Here is a 26,380-nt window from a genome sequence, read left to right as displayed (position 1 = left end):
ACTGGAGGATTCTGGGAAATACACCTGTGTGGCCACCAATGCCGCTGGAGAGGCCCAGCAGCACATACGCCTTAGTGTCCATGGTAACACGCACACACCATCTTCTCCCACACGTCTCTGGCCCTCCACTCTTTTAGCTTAACCTCTTCATTCCTCTGTCTCCCCACATACTGTTCTCACTCTATCTTCTTTTCATTTTCCTGTCATTTCCCCTCTGCTGTGAATTTCAGGTCTTTTTCTTTCCACCTGCTACCTATATTTGATCAAGGGGCTAGATGGGACCATTAGATTATAAGTTGCTCTTTTAAACAATACTCCCTGTGTGTGTGTGTGCGTGTGTGTGTGTGTGTGTGTGTGTGTGTGTGTGTGTGTGTGTGTGTGTGTGTGTGTGTGTGTGTGTGTGCGTGCGTGTGTGTGTGTGTGTGTGCATCATGTACTTCCTCAGAGCCTCCCAGTATCCCCTATTCTGGAGAGATCATCAACCAGACTATCCTGTCTGGCTTTTCCACTCAGATGGAGTGCAAGGCCACTGGCCGCCCATTACCTGGTGAGACCCTTCTTTCCCACCCTCCTCTCCACTGCACCACACTATACGCTCCCTCTGTCAAGGTCACGGTGCCCTTGAAAACTCATTTACTCAGCTCTACCACCACCTTTCCTACCTTTACATATTTATGGAACAATTCAAAATTGTGTCCAGATAAGGCCCAATGAGCAGTTTCATTCTCTTCCTTGTCGAGATGTATTACTGTTTAGGATCATTAGACAAGTTAAGAGTGATTAAATGCTCTTTTTTTTGTCTCCTGAACATTTCTACATCTCTCTCGTATGTAGTTCCCCTATAACATCTGATATATCTGGAAGTATGTCCTAGACAAACTGCCTGCACATTTCATTGTCAGGAGTATAGAGTCCGTGTCTCTAGGCTGTATAAAGCAAGTCCATATGACCAAGCCTAGGCATGGAAACAAAGACAAATAACAGACAGTATCTGAACAGATGCTGGTACTCTGGTAAGCATTAATCCAAAGATCTTTCTAGATTAAGGCTGATAAAAAAAATGCTATGACGTTTATTTTGCAACACCTTGATACGCAGATTGAATTAGTCAGCTTTTACTCATTCATAAAATCAGGGATATGTGAGGAACTAGGAGCAAGTTACTGTGACACAGATGCACCCTGGTGTCCGAATTTAGTTAGCGCAACATAATAAGCAAATGTGAAATGTTTTAAATAGGTAGGTGGTAGACAGGCTTCCCCTTTCTTAATCTTTTCATGTCATTAATGTACGATCAGCCATCACATGGTACAAAGATGGCCGTCCTCTGACTAGTGCTGCTGGGGTGACCATGATGAAGCGTGGCCAAGTGCTGGAGATTGAGCGGGCCCAAGTGTCGGACTCTGGGATGTACCGTTGCGTGGCAGTAAATGTGGCCGGAACTGCTGAGATGTTGCACAGCTTGCAGGTATACGGTGAGTAAACACTTGGCCCTGACTCTAGGCCTTTTCATCTGAAAATACATAGTAGAAAACCTACCCCTTTTTAAAAGGTTCAAATTCTAAATAAATTCTAATGCAGGTGAGTATACATGAAACACTTGTCCCCTGAACTTCAGTGACATTTTATCAACTAATGGACGTTTGCTTTTCATGAACTTGATTACTTGACATTACTGTGGCAAGTCTCAGCCACAGCTGGGGCACAGAGACACGGACAACAGAGACACGGGCAAGCGTGGGCACAACAGCCAGTTTATTATTTATTTGTTAAGTGAATAAAAAAGATAAAAACCATCAGAAAGGGCGACTAAAAACACACATCTCAGTTAAATGTCTTTTGTAGAGGAGAGAAGTATGTGGGTCTATATCCCTGCAGCCTTCAGCTCTCTCCTGGTCTCTGGTGTGCTCTTTGTTGGTGCGTGCAGCTGCATTTTAATCTGTCTTGAGCCAATTACACAAACTTGATTTTTTTTTTTATCTTTGCTGTTGGCAGGCTTGGCATACAACACAAGGAAATTGCATGCCAGTGTGTCGTAGACAGATAATCTGCAAGTGGAGTTCAGATTCTCCATCTGCAAAGGCAATCTTTATCTCATCTCATCTCATCTTCAGCCACTTTGCTGGGGTCAGGTCGTGGTGGCAGCAATCTAAGTAGGGCACTCCAGACGTCCCTCTCCCCAGCAATGCCCTCCAGATCCTCCTGGGGGATCCCAAGGCGTTCCCAGGCCAGATTGGACATATAGTCCCTCCAGCGATTTCTGGGTCTACCCCGGGGTCTCCTCCCAGTTGGCCGTGCCCGGTAAACCTCCAAAGGAAGGTGCACAGGAGGCAGCCTAATCAGATGCCCGAACCATCTCAACTGGCTCCTTTCGATGCGAAGGAGCAGCGGCTCTACTCCGAGTTCCCTCCGGATGTCCGAGCTCCTCACCCTATCTCTAAGGCTGATGAGCCCAGACAACCTGCGGAGGAAGCTCATTTCAGCCGCTTGTATCCGTGATCTCACCCTTTCGGTCACTACCCAAAGCTCAAGACCATAGGTGACCATAGGCAATCTTTATTAAATATTCAAAACCACTTACAATAACTCCATGCTTTGGATGATCTGTGGGATGACAAGATCACAGGGTTTTTGTTATACATTTATATCCCCCACCGGTCCCCCTCTTCCACATGGTTGGTCAGCTAAACAACCAGTCAGCATCACTTCTCCAAGAGGGCGACCATCACTACAAGGGAAACAAGAACACTCAGAAACGAAAACTTACAACATGTATCTGATAAGACATAGAAATAGATGCTGACATGGGTTCAACAAACCATATTTAAATCGATTTTATCAATATCAGTTTAGGATAGCAGTTATGGCGATAAAGGAGAAGACTGAAAAAAAGGGGAAGAAAGGGCTAAGAAAAAGGATGTTATCCAGAGGAGTGTGTGAGGCAGATGCCAGCAGTGTGTAGATGCATGTGATGTGTTCACCTATGTGCGTGTGAAGTGTCCATCTGTGAGTGCACGGGATTAATCCCAATAAATTCTGGTGTCTGAGACCCGAGACTTATAGTGCCTCCAGGCTGCAGACAGGCTCTGCAGCCACCCACGGCCCCCCCAGTTGTGCAGACACCCCACAACCAAGAGAAGAGGCCAAAGCATTGCCAACCCCAGAGCCAACAGGGGGGCCAGGAACTGTCTGAAGTCGGCAATTATACTGACTTGAGACAAATGTGACCATACCCTACTTGCCACAATTATATATTTTTTTGTAAATATTATAAATTAGTGGCATGTTGGCGCAGTGGTTAGCGTGGTCGCCTCACAGAAAGAAGGTCCTGGGTTCGAGCTCCGGAGTAGTCCAACCTTGGGGGTCTTCCCAGGTTGTCCTCTGTGTGGAGTTTGCATGTTCTCCGCGTGTCAGTGTGGGTTTCCTGCAGGGGCTCCGGTTTCCTCCCACAGTCCAAAGACAGGCAGGTCAGGTGAATTGGCCCTACTAAATTGTCCCTAGGTATGAGTGTGTGTGTGTGTGTGTGTGTGTGTGTGTGTGTGTGTGTGTGTGTGTGTGTGTGTGTGTGTGTGTGTGTGTGTGTGTGTGTGTGTGTGTGTGTGCGCCCTGTGATGGGCTGGTGGCCTGTCCAGGGTGTCTCCCCGCCTTCCGCCCAATGACTGCTGGGATAGGCTCCAGCATCCCTGTGACCCTGAGAGCAGGATAAGCGGTTCAGATAATGGATGGATGGATGGATTATAAATTACATTTTGTGCATATGTAGAATTTCTTCAATTAATTATCCAGATATATCACTCTTCAGTTGCACCAACAGTGATGCTAAGCATATATCATAAAACCCTCGCTCCTTTCTTTGGGTAAAGATACATTTCCAATCTAGGAGATTATAACAAGTGTTCAACTAATTTGTTGAGTTTATACATTTTCACACAAGTTTCACCAAAATGTTACAAAAACATAACCCAGAGTACTTTACGTCTGAGATTGTAGAGCCTCTAGGTTCCCGCACGACACGTATGCAGAAGAATACCATGCAAAATAAAACAATACACTCAATTGTGCCCAAGGTAAATGTGTTGATCAGATGTGGGTAGAAATGTAGGGAAAAGTGTTCTGGGTTTGTGCCCATCCAGATGCACGTAGTTAGTAACATACAGCATTGCCTTTGGACCGTTTCAAATGCTTTGTAGGACTGCCAAATCCGTCTTGCTTGGACAGTGGTACACAGAGAACATTTTACAATATACCACATTTATATATTCTTTAGGTTATTTTAAAATTACACTTCATAAAAACCCTGAAGATCTCCTAAAATTAAAATTAAGTTAAAAAAAATTGTGTTTATCTCCATGTAGATTAGTTGTCAATTATGATCAAGGGAAATACAGATTCCATAGGATTTGGTCATTAAAATGTTTGTTTCTCTTTGCTTGAGTGGGTGGGTGCGTGTGTGTGTGTGTGTGCATGAGCACCCAATCAACACATTAGCACCGAAGTACTGGTGCACTGGTTTCACTGTCAAATGCAAAACTCCTCCATCGGTCAGGCCCTACTTTGCAGCACTGAATCAGCGTGTTTAGGCATGACTACTGCATGTGCTGTGATCCTGTGTGTGTGTTTGCCTGCCAGCTGTTCCGCCATCATGTGTATGTGAAACTAAAAATGTGTTTTTATCTACTTCTCTTTCCCTTGCCTTGCAGTGCCACCTGTCATCTCCAGCCGCAGCAGCATGGTGACAGTGGTGGTGAATGAAGCTGCTCAGCTGGAATGTGAGGCCACAGGCGTTCCCCTGCCCAGTCTCACGTGGCTCAAAGATGGCAGCCCTGTGGCCAGTGTTTCAGACGGCATTCAGGTAACCGTACCTATGTTATTTCAGTTTATGAGTCAATGAGCATGTGAGTAAGTGTGCTATTTTATTTTTGTGCTATACTTCTAATTTGTGCCGAAGTCTGACCAATATTATAAACTCACACTGAAAGCTTCAGCATTATATCAACAAAATACAATGTTATAATGATATTTTATCATGGCGTACCAATGCCTGATGATGTGTTTTTGAGTTGTCCGATTCTGTATACATGCATACACTTAAGCATGCATACTCTATTATTCAGTTGAAATCATTTTTGATAATGTATGTGTAGTACATAAGTGTATTTATTTATTCATTATTTTATTTCTTTAATTGCATAATTGATCGATTGGGATTTATGTATACATTTATTAATTGTCATTGTCTGTTTCTATACTAAAAATGCACATACTACAGCAGCTTGAGGCCTGCAATTACACAAGACATAATTGTGTTTTTTGTGTGTTTCTGAATGCATTGGTGCATACCACCTCTCTCTCGTCAGGTGTTATCTGGTGGTCGGGTGCTGTCTCTCAGCAGTGCACAGGTGAGTGACACAGGCAGGTACACCTGTGTTGCTGTCAACGCTGGAGGGGAGCAACAAAGGGATTATGACCTACGAGTGTATGGTGAGTACGTGATTGTAAGTAAGTGACATTAGACATCTCCCTCAGGGAACTTTATGGGTATTATTATAACAGCCCATAACATCTTCTGCAGGATTTTGCAAGGCTTATCGAAAACAAGGACACAAAGCTGACATCGATTCAAAGCACATCTGTTACTTAGTCCAAACAAGTAAAAAGTAAAATTGTTGAATATTTTACTTAATGTCATAGTTTTCAACTCTATCAAGTGTTAATCAACTATTTTTCAACTTAAAAGCCCTGCTATCGTTTTTTTTGGGGGGGGGGTGGAATTTTCCCCAGTTTTTCCATAGGAATTTGGAATTTTCAAATTGGAATGTTCTCTTGGAATTTCCCCCATTTTTCTCCCCACTCCCCCCCCCCCCCCATTACCCCACTCTTCCGAGCCGTCCTGGTTGCTGCGCCACCCCCTCTGCCGATCCAATATATGTGGAGTCGCCAGCCGCTTCTTCCCACCTGGCAGTGAGGAGTTTTGCCAGGGCAACATAGCTCATGGGCGGATCACACTATTCCTCCCAGTTCCCCCTCCCCCCGAACAGATGCCCCGACCAACCAGCGGAGTCACTAGTGCAGCGACCAGGACACATACCCAAATCCGGCTTCCCACCTGTAGACACAGCCAATTGTGTCTGTAGAGACGCCCGACCAAGCTGGAGGTAACATGAGGATTCGAACCCGCGATCCCCGTGTTGGTAGGCAACGGAATAGACCGCCACGCCACCCGGACGCCCCTCCCCATAGTATTTTAACTCATCAATAAGCCAGCGAGTTCTGTCTCAGGTCCATGAGTTGCTTTGCATCTAAAAATCACTGTTTTGGCTTTCACCTATAGACACTTTCTCAGAAAACTGGTCTACAGCAACTCGTGTTTCATTCAGCCTATTTTGAAGTCACCGTTTCAAGGATTTTGGATGTCTTTGGCAACATTAGCGATAATCTGGATATTGATTTGAGTTTAATAAAAAATAATGTATTGCATCACAAAATGTATGGCATCAAAAGTGAGACATTGTTCGGGGACCTCTTTTTACCTTTGATAACCCCCCCCCCCTTTTCTTTAACAAATTATGTTCATGGTTGTCGGTAAAATGGCTCTCTTTCAAAAAAAAGCCAACAAATTTAGCATTTAACATGAGCTTCAAAACTGGAAGCGGCTTTGACTAAAGCATATGCAGGGAGAGGAAGTATGGTCTTTACTGGGTTTAACATTTCAATAAACCTTGTCACTTTTGCTCAAAGAATTGACGCTGACAACAAGTGAGTTGTTTTACAAGTTTAATCGAGTCTAATCTCTGTTTTCTACATTTACTTAAGGTGAGCATTGGGAATCTCACAGAGATTGTATCAGTGTCTCCCAGTGTATCTGAAGGAATACAAACCTCCACATGTTGTGTGTTTCTTCAGAAAAATCAAAAGCTGTTGTCCAGAGAAAGAGAGGCAGATTTGTTCTGGTAATTGTTACCATTCTTCACCAGCTTCCTGCGTCTGGCCAAATACCGGGCTGAAGGCCCATTTCAATCCTTCCCCTGCGACATGTGTTGTGTCTGTCCAATAAACATAATTCAGAGGAAATAGGCCAACAGTCATTTTCTAGACCAAGCTCGACTTGACCAAAACTGATCATTACCTCACAGGAAAACAATGATTGCAAGATTATAAGATTAGTCTGAATGAGAGGCCTTTGACTGACAAGTTAAAAAGGTATTGAATTACCTCTTAAATTGTATTTTATTGTCAAAGAGGATAGTTTTCTATTCAGATAATTTGTCACTCTGAATCTGTCTCTTTTTCCCAATTATTATCTGCCTCTGACTCTAAGGTCAGTTTCTAGTGCCAAATGCATCATGGGAAAGCTTGTTTGCAAGTGTCACAAACAGCCAGCGGTTAAGTTATTCCCCAAATCAAACTGAACTTGTTTTTCATGTTTTTAAAAAGCCTCATGAATTTTTTTACTGTTTATTTCTACTGACAGAAAATCTTGCTGTATGCAAATGCTTTCAGAAGCATAGGCTTTCCATAAACTGAGAGTGAACTGAATCATTCATTTTATCATAGTCAGTGATAGATATGCTAATAATGATGTCAGTCTAAACTGACTGCAGGTATCCCCACCCCTTATAAACAATACAGTGTGGAAATTGCAGGAAAGTAGAGACGGACAATTTCTCTCATTGACTACACGAACGCTTGTGTCATTTATTCTTCCGTACAAAATCACAATGCGAGCAACATGGCGCTGCTCCAACAATCCTTGTCCTAGCTCCACCCTGTCAACCCGGAAAACCTTTCTTAAAGGGCCCGTGTCTACCTAAGACAGAACGCCAACCAATTTTGGTGAATTGTGCCCATATAGTCCACTACAAATGTGCCCCCAGAATTCACCATAATAAAAAAGTCAACATGGAGGGGGGCGGGTGGCCTGGCCGCAACGGCTTCGCCGAACAGGTGCGGAGGCCAGGGTGCCTACAAGAGGGGCCTTAAAGATCCTGCGGCGGTATGGGGGTAGGGCGGGTGGTGGAGGAACCTTAGGGGCCTTGTTGGGGGTGGGGGCAGGGTAAGAGGGCGCCCCCGCTGTGGAGGCTGGATAAATCTAACAGGTCGGTCCAAGTCCAGGTGAGCTGGTTTGAGACGATCTACTGAAATGCACTCTGGCTTGTTGCCGACTTCCACGACAAAGTGCTTGTTTCCAGTCTCCGGAACACGGAATGGCCCGCCATAGGGATGCTGCAGGGGTCCATGGCGGATGAAAATGTATTCTGCTGACTGCAGACTTGCAGAGATGTGAGGCTGTGTTGCGAAGTGGGGACTGGTGCAAAAGCTCTGGTGTTATCCAGGAGCGTGGTCCGTTGATGGGCTGCAGACCAGGGAGCTGTGGTGTTGGGGATGAAATCCTCTGGGACCCGCAGTGGCTGTCCGTAAACCAGTTCAGCGGACGAGGACTGGAGGTCCTCCTTAGGGGCTTTCCTATCGCCCAGCATGACCCACAGGAGCTGCTATCCTTGAGGCTGGCCCGAAGAGCGGCCTTCATAGAGCAATGAAACCACTCGCACAACCCATTGGCTTGCGGGTGGTACGCGGTGGAGCTTCACCCCTATGCAAACTGTGAGCCCCGGTCTGAGGAGAGGTCAGATGGGGTGCCGAACTGGGCGACCCAGGTCCCGATGAACGCCCGGGCTACGTCAGTGGACGTCATCGATGACAGTGGGATGGCTTCTGGCCATCGAGTGGTCCTGTCCACCATGATGAGGAGGTAAGTAAAAACATGGGAGTGGGGCAGGGGCCCACTAGGTCCACATTTACGTGGTCAAACCTCCTTTCGGGCACCGGATACTGTGCCAGGGGGGCTCTGGTGTGGTAGTGCACTGTAGAGCACTGACACTCCATGCAGGTGTCAGCCCAGTCTCACGTCTTTTTTGAGCCTGTGCCAGATGAACTTAGCTGCCACGAGTCTTTGAGACAGTTTTTTGCCAGGGTGGGAGCGGCCATGGACAGCATCGAAAACACGCCACCTCCAGCCAGTGGGAGTGACCTGCCAGGGCCGACCCGTGGAGACGTCACACAGGAGTGTGGTGCCAGCATCGTCGAAAGCCACGTCCTCTAACTGCAACCCTGTGACAGCCGTCCTGAAAGCCTGCGCGTCCGGGTCGGTGGCCTGGTCAGCTGCCATGTGGGCATAGTCAAGACCCAAGTGGACGGCCCCCACAATGGCCCGGGAGAGGCAGTCGGCGACGAGGTTGGTTTTGCCAGCAACATGCTGTACGAGGGAACTCCGAGATGTAGGAGAGCTGTCGTTGCTGGTGGGCGGACCATGGCTCAGCCACCTTGGCCATGGCAAATGTCAGTGGTTTGTGATCCACAAACGCCGTGAACTGGCGGGCCTCCACCAGGGAACAGAAGTGTCGAACAGCAAGGTAGAGAGAGAGGAGCTCCCAATCGAAGGTGCTATGCTTCCGTTCGCTGGGGTGTAACTGTTGGCTGAAGAAAGCGAGCGGCTGCCAAGCGCCGTTCACCCACTGCTCCTGCACCGCCCCGACTGTGTAGTCCAAAGCGTCTGTAGTAATGGCAATCGGCGCCTTGGGTGATGGGTGCGCCAACATTGTTGCCTTTCAGGGCCTCATACAGGGGTTGCATGAGTCGAGCAGCTCAAGGGATAAAGTGGTGGTAAAAGTTCACCATGCCCAGGAACTCCTGCAGGGACTTGACTGTGAGCGGTCACGGTAAGTTCACGACGGCATCCACCTTTGACAGGAGGGGTATCGCCCTGTCTTTGGTGACTCGGTGTCCGAGGAAGTTGATGGTTGTCAGCCCAAACTGGCACTTGGCTGGATTGATGATCAGCCCGTGCTGGCTGAGCTGCTCGAAAAGAGTCTGGAGGTGGGACAGGTGTTCCTTTTAGAGGTGCTGGCGATGAGGATGTCATCTAGATAGACAAAAACAATAGGCAGGTCCCATAGCAACGAATCCATGAGGCGCTGGAATGTCTGCGCAGCATTCTTGAGGCCGAACAGCATGCGCGGGAACTCGGAACAGTCCAAATGGGTTGATCACCGCCATTTTGGGGACATCCAGTGGGTGGACAGGCACCTGATGGTATCCACAGACGAAGTCCACTTTGGAAAAGATGACTTCTCCAGCCAGGTGGGCAGAAAAATCCTGGATGTGTGGGACAGGGTAGAGTTCCGGTGCCGTCATATTGTTGAGTCGGCGGTAATCACCGCACGGGTGCCATCTGCCGCCAGGCTTTGGGACAATGTGGAGGGGTGAAGCCCATGGGCTGTTGGAGCGGCGAATGATGCTGAGACACTCCATATTCTTGAACTCCTCCCTGGCGGCGGTGAGCTTGGCCAGGTCGAGGCGCCGAGCCCGAGCATAGACTGGTGGGCCAGTGGTGGTGATGTGGTGCTCCACTCCGTGCTTGGCGGTGGAAGACGAGAAGGTGGGCTGCGCGAGGACCGGGAACTCGGCAAGAAGCCAGAAAAAAATCGTCTGTGGTGGAGAGCATGCTAGACAGTCTGATGGAGTCCACTCCACTGAGAGTAAACACATACAAGCAGAAATTGACAGCGTCAATCAAGCAGCGGTTTTTGATATCCACCAGCGGCCCATAGGCGCATAGGAAATCTGTGCCGAGGAGGAGGACGGCCACTTTTGCAGCGACAAAGTCCCAACCGAACTGCTGTCCTCCGAAACACAGCTCCATGTACCTAGTGCCATAAGTGCGGATAGCGCTGTCGTTAGCAGCTTCCATGGGGGGGCCATATCCACAGGACAGGATGTCTACTCTCGACGCGGGCAGGATGCTCCACTGCGCACCCGTGTTGCACAGGAACCGCAGTCCAGAAATGATATCTTGGATGAAAAGCAGCCTGCCAGTTCGGCTGACACACATGGCCACTACTGAGTGCCAGCCCCGGCGTTTCCCGCTGCGCTGAAACTGCATGGAGATCGGCACCGCTTGGCCTTGGGTCCAAACTTTGCATGGTAAAAACACAGGCCATGGTCCTGCCGCCGTTGAGGAGCTGCTGCGGCGACGATTTTTGTGTCTCCAGGCAGCGGTGAAAAAGTTTGGACAGGAAAAAACGCAGCCACGCAGTGCTGTTGACCAGCCAGGTAGCGGCGTCGTAGTGGGAGAGGAGGACCTACCAGGGCCCAGAAGGGAGGGGGGCCTTCGGGAAGCCTGGAATTAAAAGTTTCTTTTGGTATGCAAATTTTATTTCTAACTAATTAGTGTCATAACTTCAGTTAAAACTGTCTTAATACATCGGTTGAGGGACTTAAAGAAAATAGTGGAGGCTCTCTGAGGCCCCTCTCACCCCTTACAAAAGGTGCAAAAGGGTTTAGTCCGCCCCACATGAGCATCTCTCAGTGCAGCTCATCTAATCCTGTTGCGAGTGACTGCTGATACAAGTACAAGCACAGAGTCATGCCTTTCCCAAAGAAAGCAAGACCTGGGTTCCAGAAAAGAAGAGAAAAAAGGAAACAGAGAGAAGGCAAAATGAGGGAAAACAACTGTTGAGTAAATTCTTCTAAAAGAAAGGTGAGCTAGGAGCTTTTAAAAGAAAGATGGATAGCTAACTCCTACTACCACAGCTAGGTAGCAGCTAGCTAGGTAACTCTTAACTCCTACTATCTGAACACAGTAGGAGTTAGCTAGCTAGGTAGTACTGTAACACACAGTATCATACATTTATCAGCATCATCGCTACAATGTCATATGAAATTATATCTATGAACGTTACCTAGTTTAACATGAAACACATGGCCCTCAGCTTCAGAAACAGCCACAGGGAGTGTTAGGTTCCAGACTACAGCGACCATATGTGAAACATTTGCACCTATTCTGAAGCTGACAGAGATGACCGAAGAGCAGATAAAGACAGCATGCCAGGCACTGAGGAGAACATGAAAAGGATCTCACAGCTGAATTTGAAAATGAAATGCTGCACCTGAGCACAATATATGGCGCCACGTTTTCACATACTCTGTCCCCTCTTGAGCTCCTTAATGCAAAGATGCAGCTGCAGAGTATTTTTGGAGAAACTTGTATAGCACTCAGGATTTTCTGCACACTGCCTGTGACTGTTGCTGGGGTGAACGGGCTTTCAGCAAGTTAAAACTAGTTAAAAAACTACCTCAGATTAACAATATCGCAGGAGAGGCTGAACAGCCTGGCACTACTCTCAACTGAAAGCCGATTAGCAAAACTTTAACGATGGACTTTAAAGAAACTTTGGACTTTAAAGATCTAATCAATGACTTTACAAACAAGAAGTCCTGTCAGTGGGCATTTACTGTGGAATAAACATCATGGGTGTCAGCATCAGTACCCTAAGATACATCAAAGTTTGAAGTGATACTATACATTTTTCAATCACTGCAAGATAGTTAAGTTAGGTTACGGTTAGGTTAAAATAGATTAATGTACTGTGATTGTAAATAATATACAGTATGCTAGAACTCAAAAAAGTGATGTGTGAGTGACAAAAGAGGAAAGGGGCTCACAGAGACTGCTTATGTATAGGGCCCAGAATTTTGTGCTACACCCCTGCAGCCAGGAAAAATGTATCAGCCTCCTCAGCCAGAGCATGACAGTCAGTGATGGTGGTGTTGGCTAAAGCAGCCCATACCTGAGAAGGCAACTGTCGTAGAAACAGTTGGATGAAGAGGAAGTCGGGCTTGTGATCTCCCAGGAGATCCAGCATCCTGTCTATAAGTTCATACAGCTTACTGTCACCGAGACCTTGTAGAGAGAAGAGCCAGCTAGCCCGCAAACGTCGGGGTCACCAATGTGGAAATTGCAGGAACAACGAACAACACGAGCAACATGGCGCTGCTCCAGCAATCCTAGTCCTCGCTCCACCCTGTCAACCCAGAAACCCTTTCTTAAAGGGCCCATGTCTACCTAACACAGAACATCAACCAATTATGGTGAATTGTGCCCTTAAAGTCCCCTCCAACAGTACAATACAGTGCCTAACGACCGAAACCAACAACCAGTTTCATATGCAAATATGGGTGTGACCATTGATCATGTTTATTCTTCACAGAAAATTAGGAATTGTTGCAATCACGGCATTGTAAGATGGTGACAGATGTATGTTTGTATAACGACGAAAACCAACGACCAGTTTCATGATCAAATATGGGTGTGACCATTAACTAGAGTTTCAATAGCCATGTGTACTATTCACAGAGGGTTGGGGAATAGTTGTAATCACAGCATTGTAAGATGGCAACAGATGTACGTTTAGCCTCCCCCCGGTTCAGGGATGGTGGTTCTAACATAGATGGCCTCTTTGACTCCCCGTTCAAACCACCGTTCCCCCTACCAAGGATGTGCACATCCTCATCCCTGAAAGAGTGGCCACTGGCCTGTAGATGGGTGTAGACTGTGGATTCCTGGCCTGACGTGTTACATTTTAGCTCTCCTGTGTTGTGCCATTCTTTTGGCCAGCGTCTGATTAGTTTCCCCAAAGTACAAAACACTGCAATCCTCCTGGCACTTAACAGTGTACACTAAATTATTCTGTTTGTGCCAGGGGACCAGATCCTTGGCGTGGACCAACTTCTGGCACAGCGTGTTTTGGGGTTTGAAAACAAATGAGATGTGGTGTTGCATGGTGTTGATGGTGTCATCATCTTATAATGCTGTTATTGCAACAATCCCTAATCCTCTGTGAATAGTACTCGTGATCAGTGGTCGCACCCATATTTGCATATCAAACTGGTTGTTGGTTTTGGTCGCTAGGTACTATATTGTACCGTATTGTTTATAAGGGGTGGGGATACCTGCAGTCAGTTTAGACTGAAGATGTCACTTAGATGAATGATGAAATGTTATCTATCAATAAACATTGTATCCAGATGAACTGATTCAGCCTTCTTTGATTTTCTTACCTGGAGTATTGAACATGCATCAAGATACTTTAAATCTGTCTGTGAATGTTCTCATTCATCCAGGTCATGGTTATCCAAAGGAGTTGAATCAAGTGCAACTGGACTTGGTATATATCCGTGAAGACGTTTCGCCTCTCATCCAAGAGGCTTCCTCAGTTCGTGCCTTTCTGACTAGACCAAGCTAGTCTGACTGGCTGGTGATGAGACTCAGAATTTATCCTCTTAGGAGTCGTTGTCAGAGCTATTGATATGCGTGGCTCTTTGTGTTCCGATGTTTACCAACACCCATCGCTAACAGAGCCATACATATGAGTGGCTCTTTTGTGTACCGATGTTTGGCCGCGCCCGTCGTTATCAGAGCTATTGATAAGGTTCCCATGACTATTTAAATCTCATTACTTATTTTGACCCAACTTTAGATGGTTCCCTTTTTCATTTTATTTTGATTCTTTATTTTTATTTCCATTTATTTATTTATTTATTTTGATGGTGTGCTCATTTGTGTGTCCTAGTGCCGCCAAACATCATGGGTGAGGAGGTGAATGCCACAGTGATGCTGGGACAGCCAGTGGAGCTGCGTTGTCAGAGTGATGCAATACCTCCACCCATTCTGTCCTGGCGCAAAGATGGCCGTCCCCTCTTCAGAAAGCCTGGCCTGATCATCTCAGAGGATGGAAGTCTGCTTAAGGTGCAGTATAACTGCAGTTATAGATTAGATAAGGGTCCGCAAACCTAGATAATATGTCACAGTTTCAGTATCCAAACCGAAATACAGCCACAAACTCTGGGTGAATTTACTCTGGAGCTTTGATGTGGGGTTAGCATTCATGCTGCTTCCCTCCCTCGGCTAATGTGATGGCATGACTAACAGGTTTATGTGTACAACTCATATGATATCTCTTTGGATGCTTGTCAGATTGACAGCACTCAGGTACTAGACTCAGGCAGATACACATGTGAAGCAACCAACATTGCTGGGAAGACAGAAAAGAACTACAACCTCAATGTTTGGGGTGAGTTAATCAGTATTTCTGGGTGTGATTGTTTGATTTTATAATTTCTATAGCCGAATTTGCCAAAAGAAATTCTGTACTTGACTTAAACCAAGCAAACAAAATGTCATTTTGATGTTAAGAGTGTTCCCTTAGCTAGCTGTGATACAGGCCGATGACAAAGATGGACCAACTTTTGATAAAAGATATCCTGGGGAGTGAGGATTATTTCTTAAGGAACTGATGTTGGCTTCGATCTGACACCAGCATTTATGTTGGCTCTACAGACAAATTTGGAATAGAGGAACATGAGGATAAAGAAAGAAAGACATACCGTAAATCATATTTCTCTTTCTCATCCATCCATCAGTGTACAAAAATAAAAGGAAGTTCAAGGCACTCAGAGTTGTGATGCTGCAAAAGTTAATCAGTCTTTATTGAAGCATCACTCACCCTACCCCTCTTACGGAGCTTTCATCAGGGCTAAAGATAAAATGCAAGACACCGAACTAAATACTTATCGCAGACATCACATCAGGTAGTAGGAATCAGGAAGAAAAGCATGATTTGAGGCCCGTGAGAAAACCATTTGCCTTTCAAATATTTTTAACTTGGATAATTGTAAGGTAAGGATGCATTCCTGGTAATCTCTTTTTATCCATCAATGTTTCCTTAAAAGAGCGGAAGTAATCAAGTCAATTTTATTTGTATAGCTCATTATCACAAATTACAAATTTGCCTCTGTGGGCTTTAATCAGAGTGTGTTTGGTTTTGGTTCCATAGCCTTCACTGTTTTGATCCAAACTTTGATTCTACAGGACATGGTAATCAAAAATCAAAACGATAGATCTTAGTCTATCGTTTTGATTTTTGATTGTAAAAAAAATAAAATAAAATAAAACTATTGGCCCTGCCACATTATTTTACTTCACATTTTCATTTTAGTTGTCCATAATGTTGTTACTGTAGTGGTCCATCAATCCTGAATGAATGAATAAAGCAAGGGCACCGCTGCTGGACAGATTTATACCGATAAATTGGGAAGGCTTGAATAAGGTGAGAGTGCCTCCTCCTGGTATTGTATCATCATTACAGTTTCTCCCAGTATCCGTGGGTCAGAGGAAGTGTCAACCCTAACAGTGACTGAAGGAAGTCTCATCACTCTAGTGTGTGAGTCAAGCGGTATACCCCCTCCCAGCCTCAGCTGGAGGAAGGATGGTAAGTGTGTGTGTGTGTGTGTGTGTGTGTGTGAGAGAGAGAGAGAGAGAGAGAGAGAGAGAGAGAGAGAGAGAGAGAGAGAGAGAGAGAGAGAGAGAGAGAGAGAGAGAGAGAGAGAGAGAGTGAGTGAGAAAGAGATTTTTTTAAACTTTATAGTGTTTGAATTACAGTCAACACAATTTACACAATCCCCATCTATGCCTCCCTGCCCGCACCACCCACCCCAAAGCCCTCCAAATATAGAAGACAAAAATAGACAGATAGACAGAGGGGAAAAAATTGTACTAGAAAAAAATAAAATAAAGAAAATTAAATTTTAAAAAAACAGACATAGAATAAAAAGCATGTTTGACAGTACACAATAAAACAAACACAGAGACATTTTGTGCATCATCATATCCAACTGACCAGTTCAGTTCCCAACCATATAGTAATACTGATAAAAAAAAAAACACTTGTTAAGCAAAACACAGGCTCTCAACAAATTCTATAAAAGGGGACCAAGTCCTGGTAAACTTTTCCCGGAATCTAATTCGGTTGTATCGGAGTTTTTCCAATGGTAGCATGGAAAGCACTTCTTTAACCCACTTTTTGAACGAAGGGGGTTTATTTGACTTCCGCTGCAGAAGAATAAGTCTCCGGGCCAGGAGCGAGGCAAACACTATGGCATTTGCCTTAGGAACAGTAACTTCGTACTCTAGGGGAGGCATTATGCACATTCTATGCAATAATGTAGTATATGTGTGTGAGTTTGTTTCTTTTACATAGACATCTTGATATGTCTGTGAATGTTCTCATTCATCCAGGTCATGGTTATCCAAAGGAATTGAAACAAGTGAAGCCTGTGATGAAGTGATGAAGCCTCTTGGATGAGAGGCGAAACGTCTTCACGGATATATACCAACATCTTGATATGTTGCTAATGTGTGTCTCTGTCCTAGGTGTGGAGTTCAAGTCAGATCAGCGGGTCAAGGTTTTGTCAGGAGGTCGCCAGCTGCATATCTCCAGTGCAGAGAGAACAGATGCAGCGTCCTACACCTGTAAAGCCTCCAGTGCTGCCGGCAGCACCTCCAAAGAGTACAGCCTGCAGGTCTATGGTATGTCAATATGTCAAACTTCTAACCAGATTTTGGTTATTTAAAAATTCCAACTTTCAACGGTGTAAAAATGAGGTTTTTATTTTTTTTTAATTGGTTGTATTGTGCATGCAAAATCATATAGTTAAAGTGAATTTTATTTCAAATAATGTTAAAATACAGGTCTGTTCAAAATATAGGGATATGTCCCTATATTTTTTATAATGACAATCATTGCAAAGCCACATGCAAATAACTGGACGCGCTGAATTAGTTGTACATAGTCTTGTTGTGTCAAAGGACTTGAAATCTTACGGCCAAAACAATTAAAAAGCCACATAGTAAAAAGCTATCAAGAATCTTAAAGTCTTTGATCATTTAGATATGTGTGATACGATTGCTTAGCTTCTCCTGGGTGGGCGCAGCTATCACTCACCTACTTTTCTCACTTCAGTCCGCCCTTCCATCAGACGCAGTGGGGGCAGAGCTGATGATGTTACCGTGACAAAAGGAGGCGACGTCACCTTACAGTGCATTGCAGATGGCATACCACGTCCAGCGGTCACGTGGCTGAAAGATGGACGGCCTATCACAGGCCAGCAAGGGGCCAAGGTCATGAATGAGGGGAGGCTGTTGCAGATTAAAGATGCCAAGGTGTCAGATACAGGACGCTACACTTGTATTGCTGTTAATGTGGCAGGACAGGCTGACAGCAAGCATGATGTCAATGTACACGGTATGAATGATTAATTTAAAGCATTCGTTCTGTTCTGATGATTTTCTCATTCAGGATGTTCCAGATAATAATGGCATGTACAATTTATTCTGGTTCTCATTCAGTATCTGGCTTTGGTTTGATAACATGTAAAGCATCACGATGATAAATATCTCTAACACTTTTAACCTCTTTTTGTTTCTCTCTATCTCTCACTTCTACTCTCTTTACTCTGTCCAGTCCCACCCAGTATCATTGGTCAGGTACAGGTGCCAGAGAATGTGAGTGTTGTGGTGAAGAACCCCGTGACTTTGACCTGTGAGGCATCTGGTATACCACTTCCTGCCATGACGTGGCTAAAGGATGGTCGCCCAATCAAAGCCACCAGCTCATTACGCATCCTCTCAGGTGAGCTTCTGTTGGCCCTGGTGTCTGTGTGTGATGATTTAAGCACGATTGGAGGACAGCAATCTAAGGACAGCATGTAATTTATTTCCAAAACAAAACACAAAAGCTCAACACTCAATTCATTCAGGATCTCTTTTTATGAGCAGTTAACAAGTCTCTTAATAATTCTTTTTCAGGAGCTCAAAGCAACAATTCAAAGAGTTTTCTAATTGAAATCTATACACCCCGCAGACATTGAGTTCAAAAGGCCTCTGTGCTTGCCCACATAGCACATGTGTAAAGGTGGAGAAGTTAATGATGAATACATGCATTTCTGTTGCTCTTTTGTAGTCCTGCAACACAAAGCACTTAACATTGAAAACAACTGCATCACGTTATAGTGTGGGTGGCCCCAGTGGGAAGTGAACCCCTAACCTTGTCAGTATTAACGACATGCTGACATACCAGGCACTCCTCCAAATGGAATTTTCAAGTTCATGGTATCAACCATGGTATCAACATGAGATACTACTATTTAAATTTGTTAAGTGTCACTCTGATTTGTACTTTGCATACAGACCTTCCACAGCAGACATTGACCTAGAGATACATTTTTGCTTCGTTTAATGAGAAACTAAACCCTTTTGTGAGGCGTTATTATGAATCCCACAGCACTTCTAGGCAAGACATGCCCTGCGTAGCATCCAGGCGCTAGGATTCTAGGAAGATTTGCCCCTACTCTGCCTCTGATTAGCTAACCTTAACCTTAGCACTTGAATGCTACGCGGTGCGTGTCTTGCCTAGAAGTGCTGTGGCATTCATAATAACGCTTTTGTGAGTTTTCCATCTTAATGTGAAAAACCGGTAAGTGCTGGGCTTCTCTTGGGACCAGGTGATGTAAGCATAGCAGGATAAATACAGCTGCAGCTAGAAAAAATTAATGATGGGTCTGTTTGATTTAGGTGTGGCAATGAGCTAGTATTATCTAAAGGTAAAAGCATCTAAAGGTATTTAAAGGTAAAAACATCCATCTAAAGGTGAAAGCATTGCCTGTTGTCAACGCTTTCACCTTTAGATGGTAGTGAACTCACAAAAGTGATACAGGGTTTGGCTGTTCTTTAAGAGCTTTTAAAATTTCCTTCTTGGTTTTTTGTTCCTTGAAAGATTGGACACAACAACCGACAAGATGCTTAGGATATGAAAAGTAGTCTAAACTGTGGAATGACATGGAGCTTTCTGCACACAGCAATGGTTCAAAGGCCAGCCAGTTGCAATTCATCATGAGTAATAAGATGTAATAGGATCATTCCAGCTGGGGCCAAACTCAACAGGATGTGTGCAAAAGACTCTCTGAGAGAGATTTGTTTTTCTTTTAAACATTTAAGAAAATGGGGTGGGTGCCTCAAAATTATACACAAGCCCTAAACTTTTGGTGTACAACTGAATTTGTGTCTCGAAACGAAAAGAAGCAAGCCGTACCAAAGTTTTCCATTTGGTTCTTGAAACATCTGCTTTTTGTGAAGCATTTTGCTGTAATGAAGTAATTAGGGAACGAAGCACCTCATTTACATGGGGCTGAAAAAAAGTTGCATATTTATCGTCACAGGTTTACATGTTGACAGGACTGAGTTGTACTCATCTTTAAGCCATTGGAATCTGCTGGCTATGTTGGCAGAGAGGTAGGGTTATGTTGGGGTGACTGCTTTACTCTCAACTGGAACATCGGAATTGAAGACCGTGGGAGCATTTTGTCAGTTTACATATTACTGGGCTCTTTTTTCATGGGGGGGTGTAAAGTTATTATGTAATTCTCTTGAGAATTTGCTAAGACACTGATGAAGTTAGAGACTTGAATTTAACCAGTGATTTACCTGTCTGATCCACAGGAGGGCGAATTCTGCGTCTGATGCATGCCACAGTAGAGGATGCTGGGAGGTATACCTGTATAGTGTCCAACAGTGCTGGAGAGGAAAAGAAGGATTTTGACCTTGATATCCTCAGTATGTGACCACTTGTAACTCATACTCTCAGTATATAAATACCATGTCTTTTATTTTGACTGCATTGCTCTATTCTGCCTGAAGAATCATTGTGTGTGTGTGTGTGTGTGTATATTTATATATATATATATATATATATATATATATATATATATATATATATATATATATATATATAGACATAACTTCGTCAAAAGAAACACTCAATGGTAGGGAAAGTGCTCAACAAATAAAGGAGCAAAATAATCCAGTGATTCGAGTAAATTCTCTAATAGACAGTACAAATCTGTTTCATGGCATAATCATCAGCTGATGATGGCATGAAACAGGCTTGTACTGTCTCATAAAGACTCACTGGATTATTTTGCTGCTGTATCGTGCGTTGCACACTCATCAGCTGCCATGGCTTGTACTGCTATGAATCAAAGTTTTTTTTCCCCCCTACATCTATCTTTATATATACGTGTGTGTATATATATATATATATATATATATATGTATATATATATATATATATATATACACACACACAACACACACACACACACACACAATATGGACAAAAGTATTGGGACACCTGGCCATTACACCTACAAGAGCTTTTATGACATCCCATTCTAAATCCATAGGCATTAATATGGAGTTGGTCCCACCTTTGCAGCTATAACAGCTTCCACTCTTCTGGGAAGGCTTTCCACAAGATTTTGGAGTGTATCTGTGGGAATGTTTGCCCATTCATCCAGAAGAGCACTTGTGAGGTCAAGCACTGATGTTGGACGAGAAGACATGGCTCGCAATCTCCGTTCTATTTCATCCCATAGGTGCTCGATGGGGTTGAGGTCAGGGCTCTGTGCGGGCCAGTCAAGTTCTTCCACACCAAACTCACCCAACCATGTCTTAATGGACCTTGCTTTGTGCACTGGGGCACAGTCATGCTGGAACAGAAAAGGGTCCTCCCCCAACTGTTCCCACAAAGTTGGAAGCATAGAATTGTCCAAAATGTCTTGGTATGCTGAAGCATTAAGATTTCCCTTCCCTGGGCCTAGCCCAACCCCTGAAAAACAACCCCATACCATTATTCCTCCTCCAACAAACTTTACAGTTGGCACAATGCAGTCAGGCAGATAACGTTCTCCTGGCATCCGCCAAACCCAGACTCGTCCATCAGACTGCCAGACAGAGAAGCGTGATTCGTCACTCCACAGAACATGTTTCCATTGCTCCAGAGTCCAGTGGCAGCGTGCTTTACACCACTCCATCCGACGCTTGGCATTGTGCTTGGTGATGTAAGGCTTGCATGCAGCTGCTAGGCCATGGAAACCCATTCCATGAAGCTCCCAGCGCACAGTTTTTGTGCTGATGTTAATGCCAGAGGAAGTTTGGAACTCTGCAGTTATTGAGTCAACAGAGCATTGGTGACTTTTACGCACTATGCACCTCAGCACTCGTTGACCCCGCTGTGTGACTTTACGTGGTCTGCCACTTCATGGCTGAGTTGCTGTTGTTCCTAAACGCTTCCACTTTTCAATGATACCACTTACAGTTGACCGTGGAATATCTAGCAGGGAAGAAATTCACGAACTGACTTATCCTATGACAGTACCACGCTTGAATTCACTGAGCTCTTCAGAACGACCCATTCTTTCACAAATGTTTGTAAATGCAGCCTGCATGGCTAGCTGCTGGATTTTATACCCCTGTGGCAATGGGTCTGAATGAAAGACCTGAATTCAATGATTAAGAGGTGTGTCCCAATACTTTTGTCCATATTGTGTGTGTGTGTGTGTGTGTGTGTGTGTGTGTGTGTGTGTGTGTGTGTGTGTGTGTATATATATATATATATATATATTACAGGGCTCCAGATGGCAACTAAAATGGTCGCCATAGCGACTAAGTTTTTAATTTTGCCACCATTTTTTTTCTGCCAGTCGCCAGTGGCCACCATTACCCACGAGCAAAAAAAAAGAAAGAAAAGAAACGGCCATACGTTTTGTTTGTTTACTGAACTCTTATCTCCTCTTGCGCTTGCGTCTACCTGACTTATTGCCTGAACCCCCTGTTCGGTTTCCAATACATAAACTTCTCTGCACTCCTGTCCTGCAGCTGTTGAAGCGTTGGCTGTACAAATGAACAGAAACAGTGGTTGAAGATAATTTAACATCACGTTTATCGGGTTAAAAATTTGAAGTCTTCACTTTATGAATGGCGTTTAATTTAGTTTGATGTAGGTTAGTTTGGTGGAGTTTGAATTTAGAAGTTAGATGTAGTTAACTGCATAGTTAGCTAATGTTAGCCAGCTGGCAAGAAAATGAAATGCGCAAACAAAAATATCTGACTTTTTCTTCCTCCCTGCCCATCCAAACCAAGCCTCCTCTACATCAGATGCCGATGATGTCGAGACCAACTCGACCAGTGAAAGTTCTCAGGTGACGTTTGAGTCCCAGCCTGATTCAATTAGTGTACAGTCCTTTACAAGATGATAATGATAACCAAGCACAGTGAGTGGAGTCTTCATCTACCGTTCCTGCAGCTCCCATCCCTACAAGACAGTTTAAATCAGCTTGGCTGCAAGAGTTCGCCTGGTCACATTATGACGAGGGGAAAATGTACTGCACCTTATGTGCTCAAGTAGTACAAGAGATTGCTGGTAAAACAGTTCATTACCGGTTCGAGTCATTTTAAAAGGAAACCATGAAGAAGCATGGTGACAGTAAAAACATAAGAATGCCAGGGATTGTGTCATTCCTTGGTCTGCTCCAACACAGCTGATTCAAATGATCAAGTCGTTATGAACTTCTGAAGCTGCTTATTAACAAACTGGTCATTTAAATTAGCTGTGTTGGAGCAGGGAGAGATCTAAAACATGCAGGACAAGTGGTCCTCCGGGAGAGGTTTTGGGAAACGCTGGTGTAGACTATGGAAGGCAGAGCAAAAGAAGGTAGACAGTACAGAGGGGAAAGAAAAGGCAGTGTGAAGCAGCCCTTTAACAATGTATACATCACTATTTTGGCTCCTGAAATTTTGATTTGGCTCCTAAATGTTTTGGGTTTAGGCTCCTATATATATATATATATGTATGTATATATATATATATATATATATATATATACACTGCTCAAAAAAATAAAGGGAACACATAAGCAATGCAATGTAGCTCCAAGTCAATCACACTTTTGAGATATCAACCTGTCCAGTTAGGAAGCAACACTGATTTGTGAATCAATTTCACCTTTTGGTAAATTGTCTAATTTCCACCAGGTGGAAATTAGACAATTTGCAAGACAACCCCTATAACAGGAATGGATTTGCAGGTGGTGGCCACAGACCATTTGCCTGTCCTCATCTTTTCTGGCCGATCTTTGGTTAGTTTTTCATTTTGCTAGTGCCCTCACCACTAGAGGTGGCATGAGGCGGTATCTGCAACCTACAGAAGTTGCTCAGGTAGTGCAGCTCATCCAGGATGGCACATCAATGCGTGCTGTGGCAAGAAGACTTGATGTGTCTCCCAGCACAGTGTCCAGAGCATAGAGGAGGTACCAGGAGACAGGCCAGTACACCAGGAGACGTGGAGGGGGCCGCAGGAGGACAACAACCCCGCAGCAGGACCGTTATCTGGTCCTTTGTGCAAGGAGGAACAGGAGGAGCACTGCCGGAGCCCTACAAAACGACCTTCAACAGGCCACTAATGTGCAGGTTTCTGCTCAAACAGGGAGAAACAGAATGCATGAGGATGGTATGAGGGCCCGACGTCCACAATTGGGGCCTGTGCTCACAGCCCAACACCGTGCAGCCCGATTGACCTTTGCCAGAGAACATCTTGGTTGGCAGATTCGCAATTGGCGCCCTGTGCTCTTCACAGATGAGAGCAGGTTCACACTGAACACATGTGACAGACGTGAGAGAGTCTGGAGACGCTGTGGAGAACGTTCTGCTGCCTGCAACATCCTCCAGCATGACCGGTTTGGCGGTGGGTCAGTGATGGTCTGGGGAGGCATATCCTTGGACGGCCGCATAGACCGCTACGTGCTAGCCAGAGGTACCATGACTGCCATTACGTACCGGGATGAGATCCTCAGACCCATTGTCAGACCGTATGCTGGTGCACTGGGCCCTGGGTTCCTGCTCATGCATGACAATGCTCATCCTCATGTGGCCAGAGTGTGTCAGCAGTTCCTGTATGTCGAGGGCATTGATGCTATGGACTGGCCTGCACGTTCCCCAGACCTGAATCCAATCGAGCACCTCTGGGACATCATGTCTCGTACCATCCGCCAACGCGATGTCGCACCACAGACTGTCCAGGAGTTGACCGATGCCCTGATCCAGGTCTGGGAGGAGATCCCTCAGGAGACCATCCGTCGTCTCATCAGGAGCATGCCCAGACGTTGTAGGGAGTGCATACAGGCACGTGGAGGCCACACACACTACTGAGCCTCATTTTGAATCGTCTTGAGGAATTTTCACAGAAGTTGGATCAGCCTATGTTCTCATTTTCCACTTTGATTTTGAGTATGATTCTGAATCCAGACCTTAATGGGCTAATGATTTTGATTTCCATTGATCATTCTTAGGTTATTTTGCTCTAAACACATTCCTCTGTCTAATAAATAAAGATTTTCAGCTGAAATATTTCATTCATCGAGGTCTATATTGTGTTTTTAGGTGTTCCCTTTATTTTTTTGAGCAGTATATATATATAGAGAGAGAGAGAGAGAGAGAGAGAGAGAGAGAGAGAGAGAGAGAGAGAGAGAGAGAGAGAGAGAGAGAGAGAGAGAGAGAGAGAGTTGCCTGGAGCCCTATATATATCCATCCATCCATTATCCAAACTGCTATCCTGCTCTCAGGGCAGCAGGTGAGGAGACACCCTGGACAAGCCGCCAGGCCCATCACAGGGCCAACACAGGGCCAACACACACACACACACACGCACGCACGCACGCACGCACGCACGCACGCACACACACACACACACACACACACACACACACACACACACACGTTGATGTATTCCCTGCTTCTGTACAGTGGTAACATCAATGATCACCAAATCCGTTGCTCAGTATGTAGTGATACCCCAAAACTCTCCCGATGAGGAACCAGTTTATCCAGATCTCTATCCAATCTCTGACTGGGTTCCTCCCTTCAAAGGAAAAAGAAAAAAACCTGAAACACTCCCCATCAGGGAATTGAACCCCAGTCTCCCACACAACAGGCAAGGATACTGACCACTATACTAACAAGGAGTAGGCGGGGATACTGACCACCATACTAATGAGGAGTTGCGAAGTAGATGATTGAACAGTTATAAAATTATCATTAAAATGTCTCTTGACTGGTTTTCCAAGATAGACTTTTTAAACTTTTTATTCCACCTGTGTTTGTCAGAGGTGGAATAAAAAGTTTATGTTCTCAGTGATCTTATCCATATGTTTTTTTGCTTTGAAGTAGCCCTTGGTCAATCTTGGACAAATAGGCAAGAGACATTTTAATGATAATTGTATAATTGTTCAGTCTTCTACTTCACACCTCCTCGTTAGTATAGTGGTCAGTATCCCCGCCTGTCATGCGGGAGACTGGGGTTCAATTCCCCGATGGGGAGTGTTTCAGACTTTTTTGGGGGCAGCACGGTGGCCCAGTGGTTAGCACTGTTGCCTCACAGCAAGAATGCTCTGGGTTCAAACCCCAGGCCATCCCTGGTCCTTTCTGTGTGGAGTTTGCATGTTCTCACCGTGTCTGTGTGGGTTTCCTCCGGGCACTCTGGTTCCTTCCACCATCAAAAAGACATGCATGTTAGGGTTAATACTCTTGTCTGTGCCCCTGACCAAGGTGATGGAAAGAAGAACTGGAGTTGGACCCTGGGCGCTGCTCCTATACAACAGAGAAGAAATTCCTTGTAAGAATACAATTCGTTTTAAGAATACATTGTCGAATAAAGTGGCTTTCTTCTTTTTTCTTATCCGACAGTACCACCTAGTATTGTGGATGAAGGAACTGTATTGGATACTAAAGTCAAGGAGAAACACAACATCACCTTAACGTGTGAAGCCAAAGGTACATGTCATGATTCACAGTTACTTCTGCTGACATCTAAATTAC

The 26,380-nt window shown here is 44.8% G+C and overlaps 1 protein-coding gene and 1 non-coding gene across 2 annotated transcripts in view; both read left to right on the top strand.

Moving 5' to 3' along the window:
- Positions 1–26,380, top strand: part of hmcn1 (hemicentin 1) — a 208,005-nt gene that overhangs the window by 138,408 nt on the left and 43,217 nt on the right. Inside the window, 13 exon segments of the mRNA XM_056275570.1 lie at positions 1–83; positions 446–547; positions 1,299–1,475; positions 4,701–4,852; positions 5,358–5,481; positions 14,409–14,584; positions 14,813–14,909; positions 15,984–16,106; positions 17,048–17,203; positions 17,637–17,918; positions 18,138–18,305; positions 20,171–20,284; positions 26,249–26,335. The exon segment at positions 1–83 is cut by the window's left edge and continues 41 nt beyond it. Coding sequence (XP_056131545.1) covers positions 1–83; positions 446–547; positions 1,299–1,475; positions 4,701–4,852; positions 5,358–5,481; positions 14,409–14,584; positions 14,813–14,909; positions 15,984–16,106; positions 17,048–17,203; positions 17,637–17,918; positions 18,138–18,305; positions 20,171–20,284; positions 26,249–26,335 — 1,841 coding nt within the window.
- Positions 25,812–25,883, top strand: trnad-guc (transfer RNA aspartic acid (anticodon GUC)). Its single transcript has one exon. It is a non-coding gene; the product is annotated as a tRNA-Asp (tRNA).

Source organism: Lampris incognitus, chromosome 3 (assembly GCF_029633865.1).
Source record: "Lampris incognitus isolate fLamInc1 chromosome 3, fLamInc1.hap2, whole genome shotgun sequence".
NCBI lineage: Eukaryota > Metazoa > Chordata > Actinopteri > Lampriformes > Lampridae > Lampris > Lampris incognitus.
The sequence above is the reverse complement of the archived record's forward strand: the minus strand, read 5'-3'. Positions and strand labels throughout refer to the sequence as shown.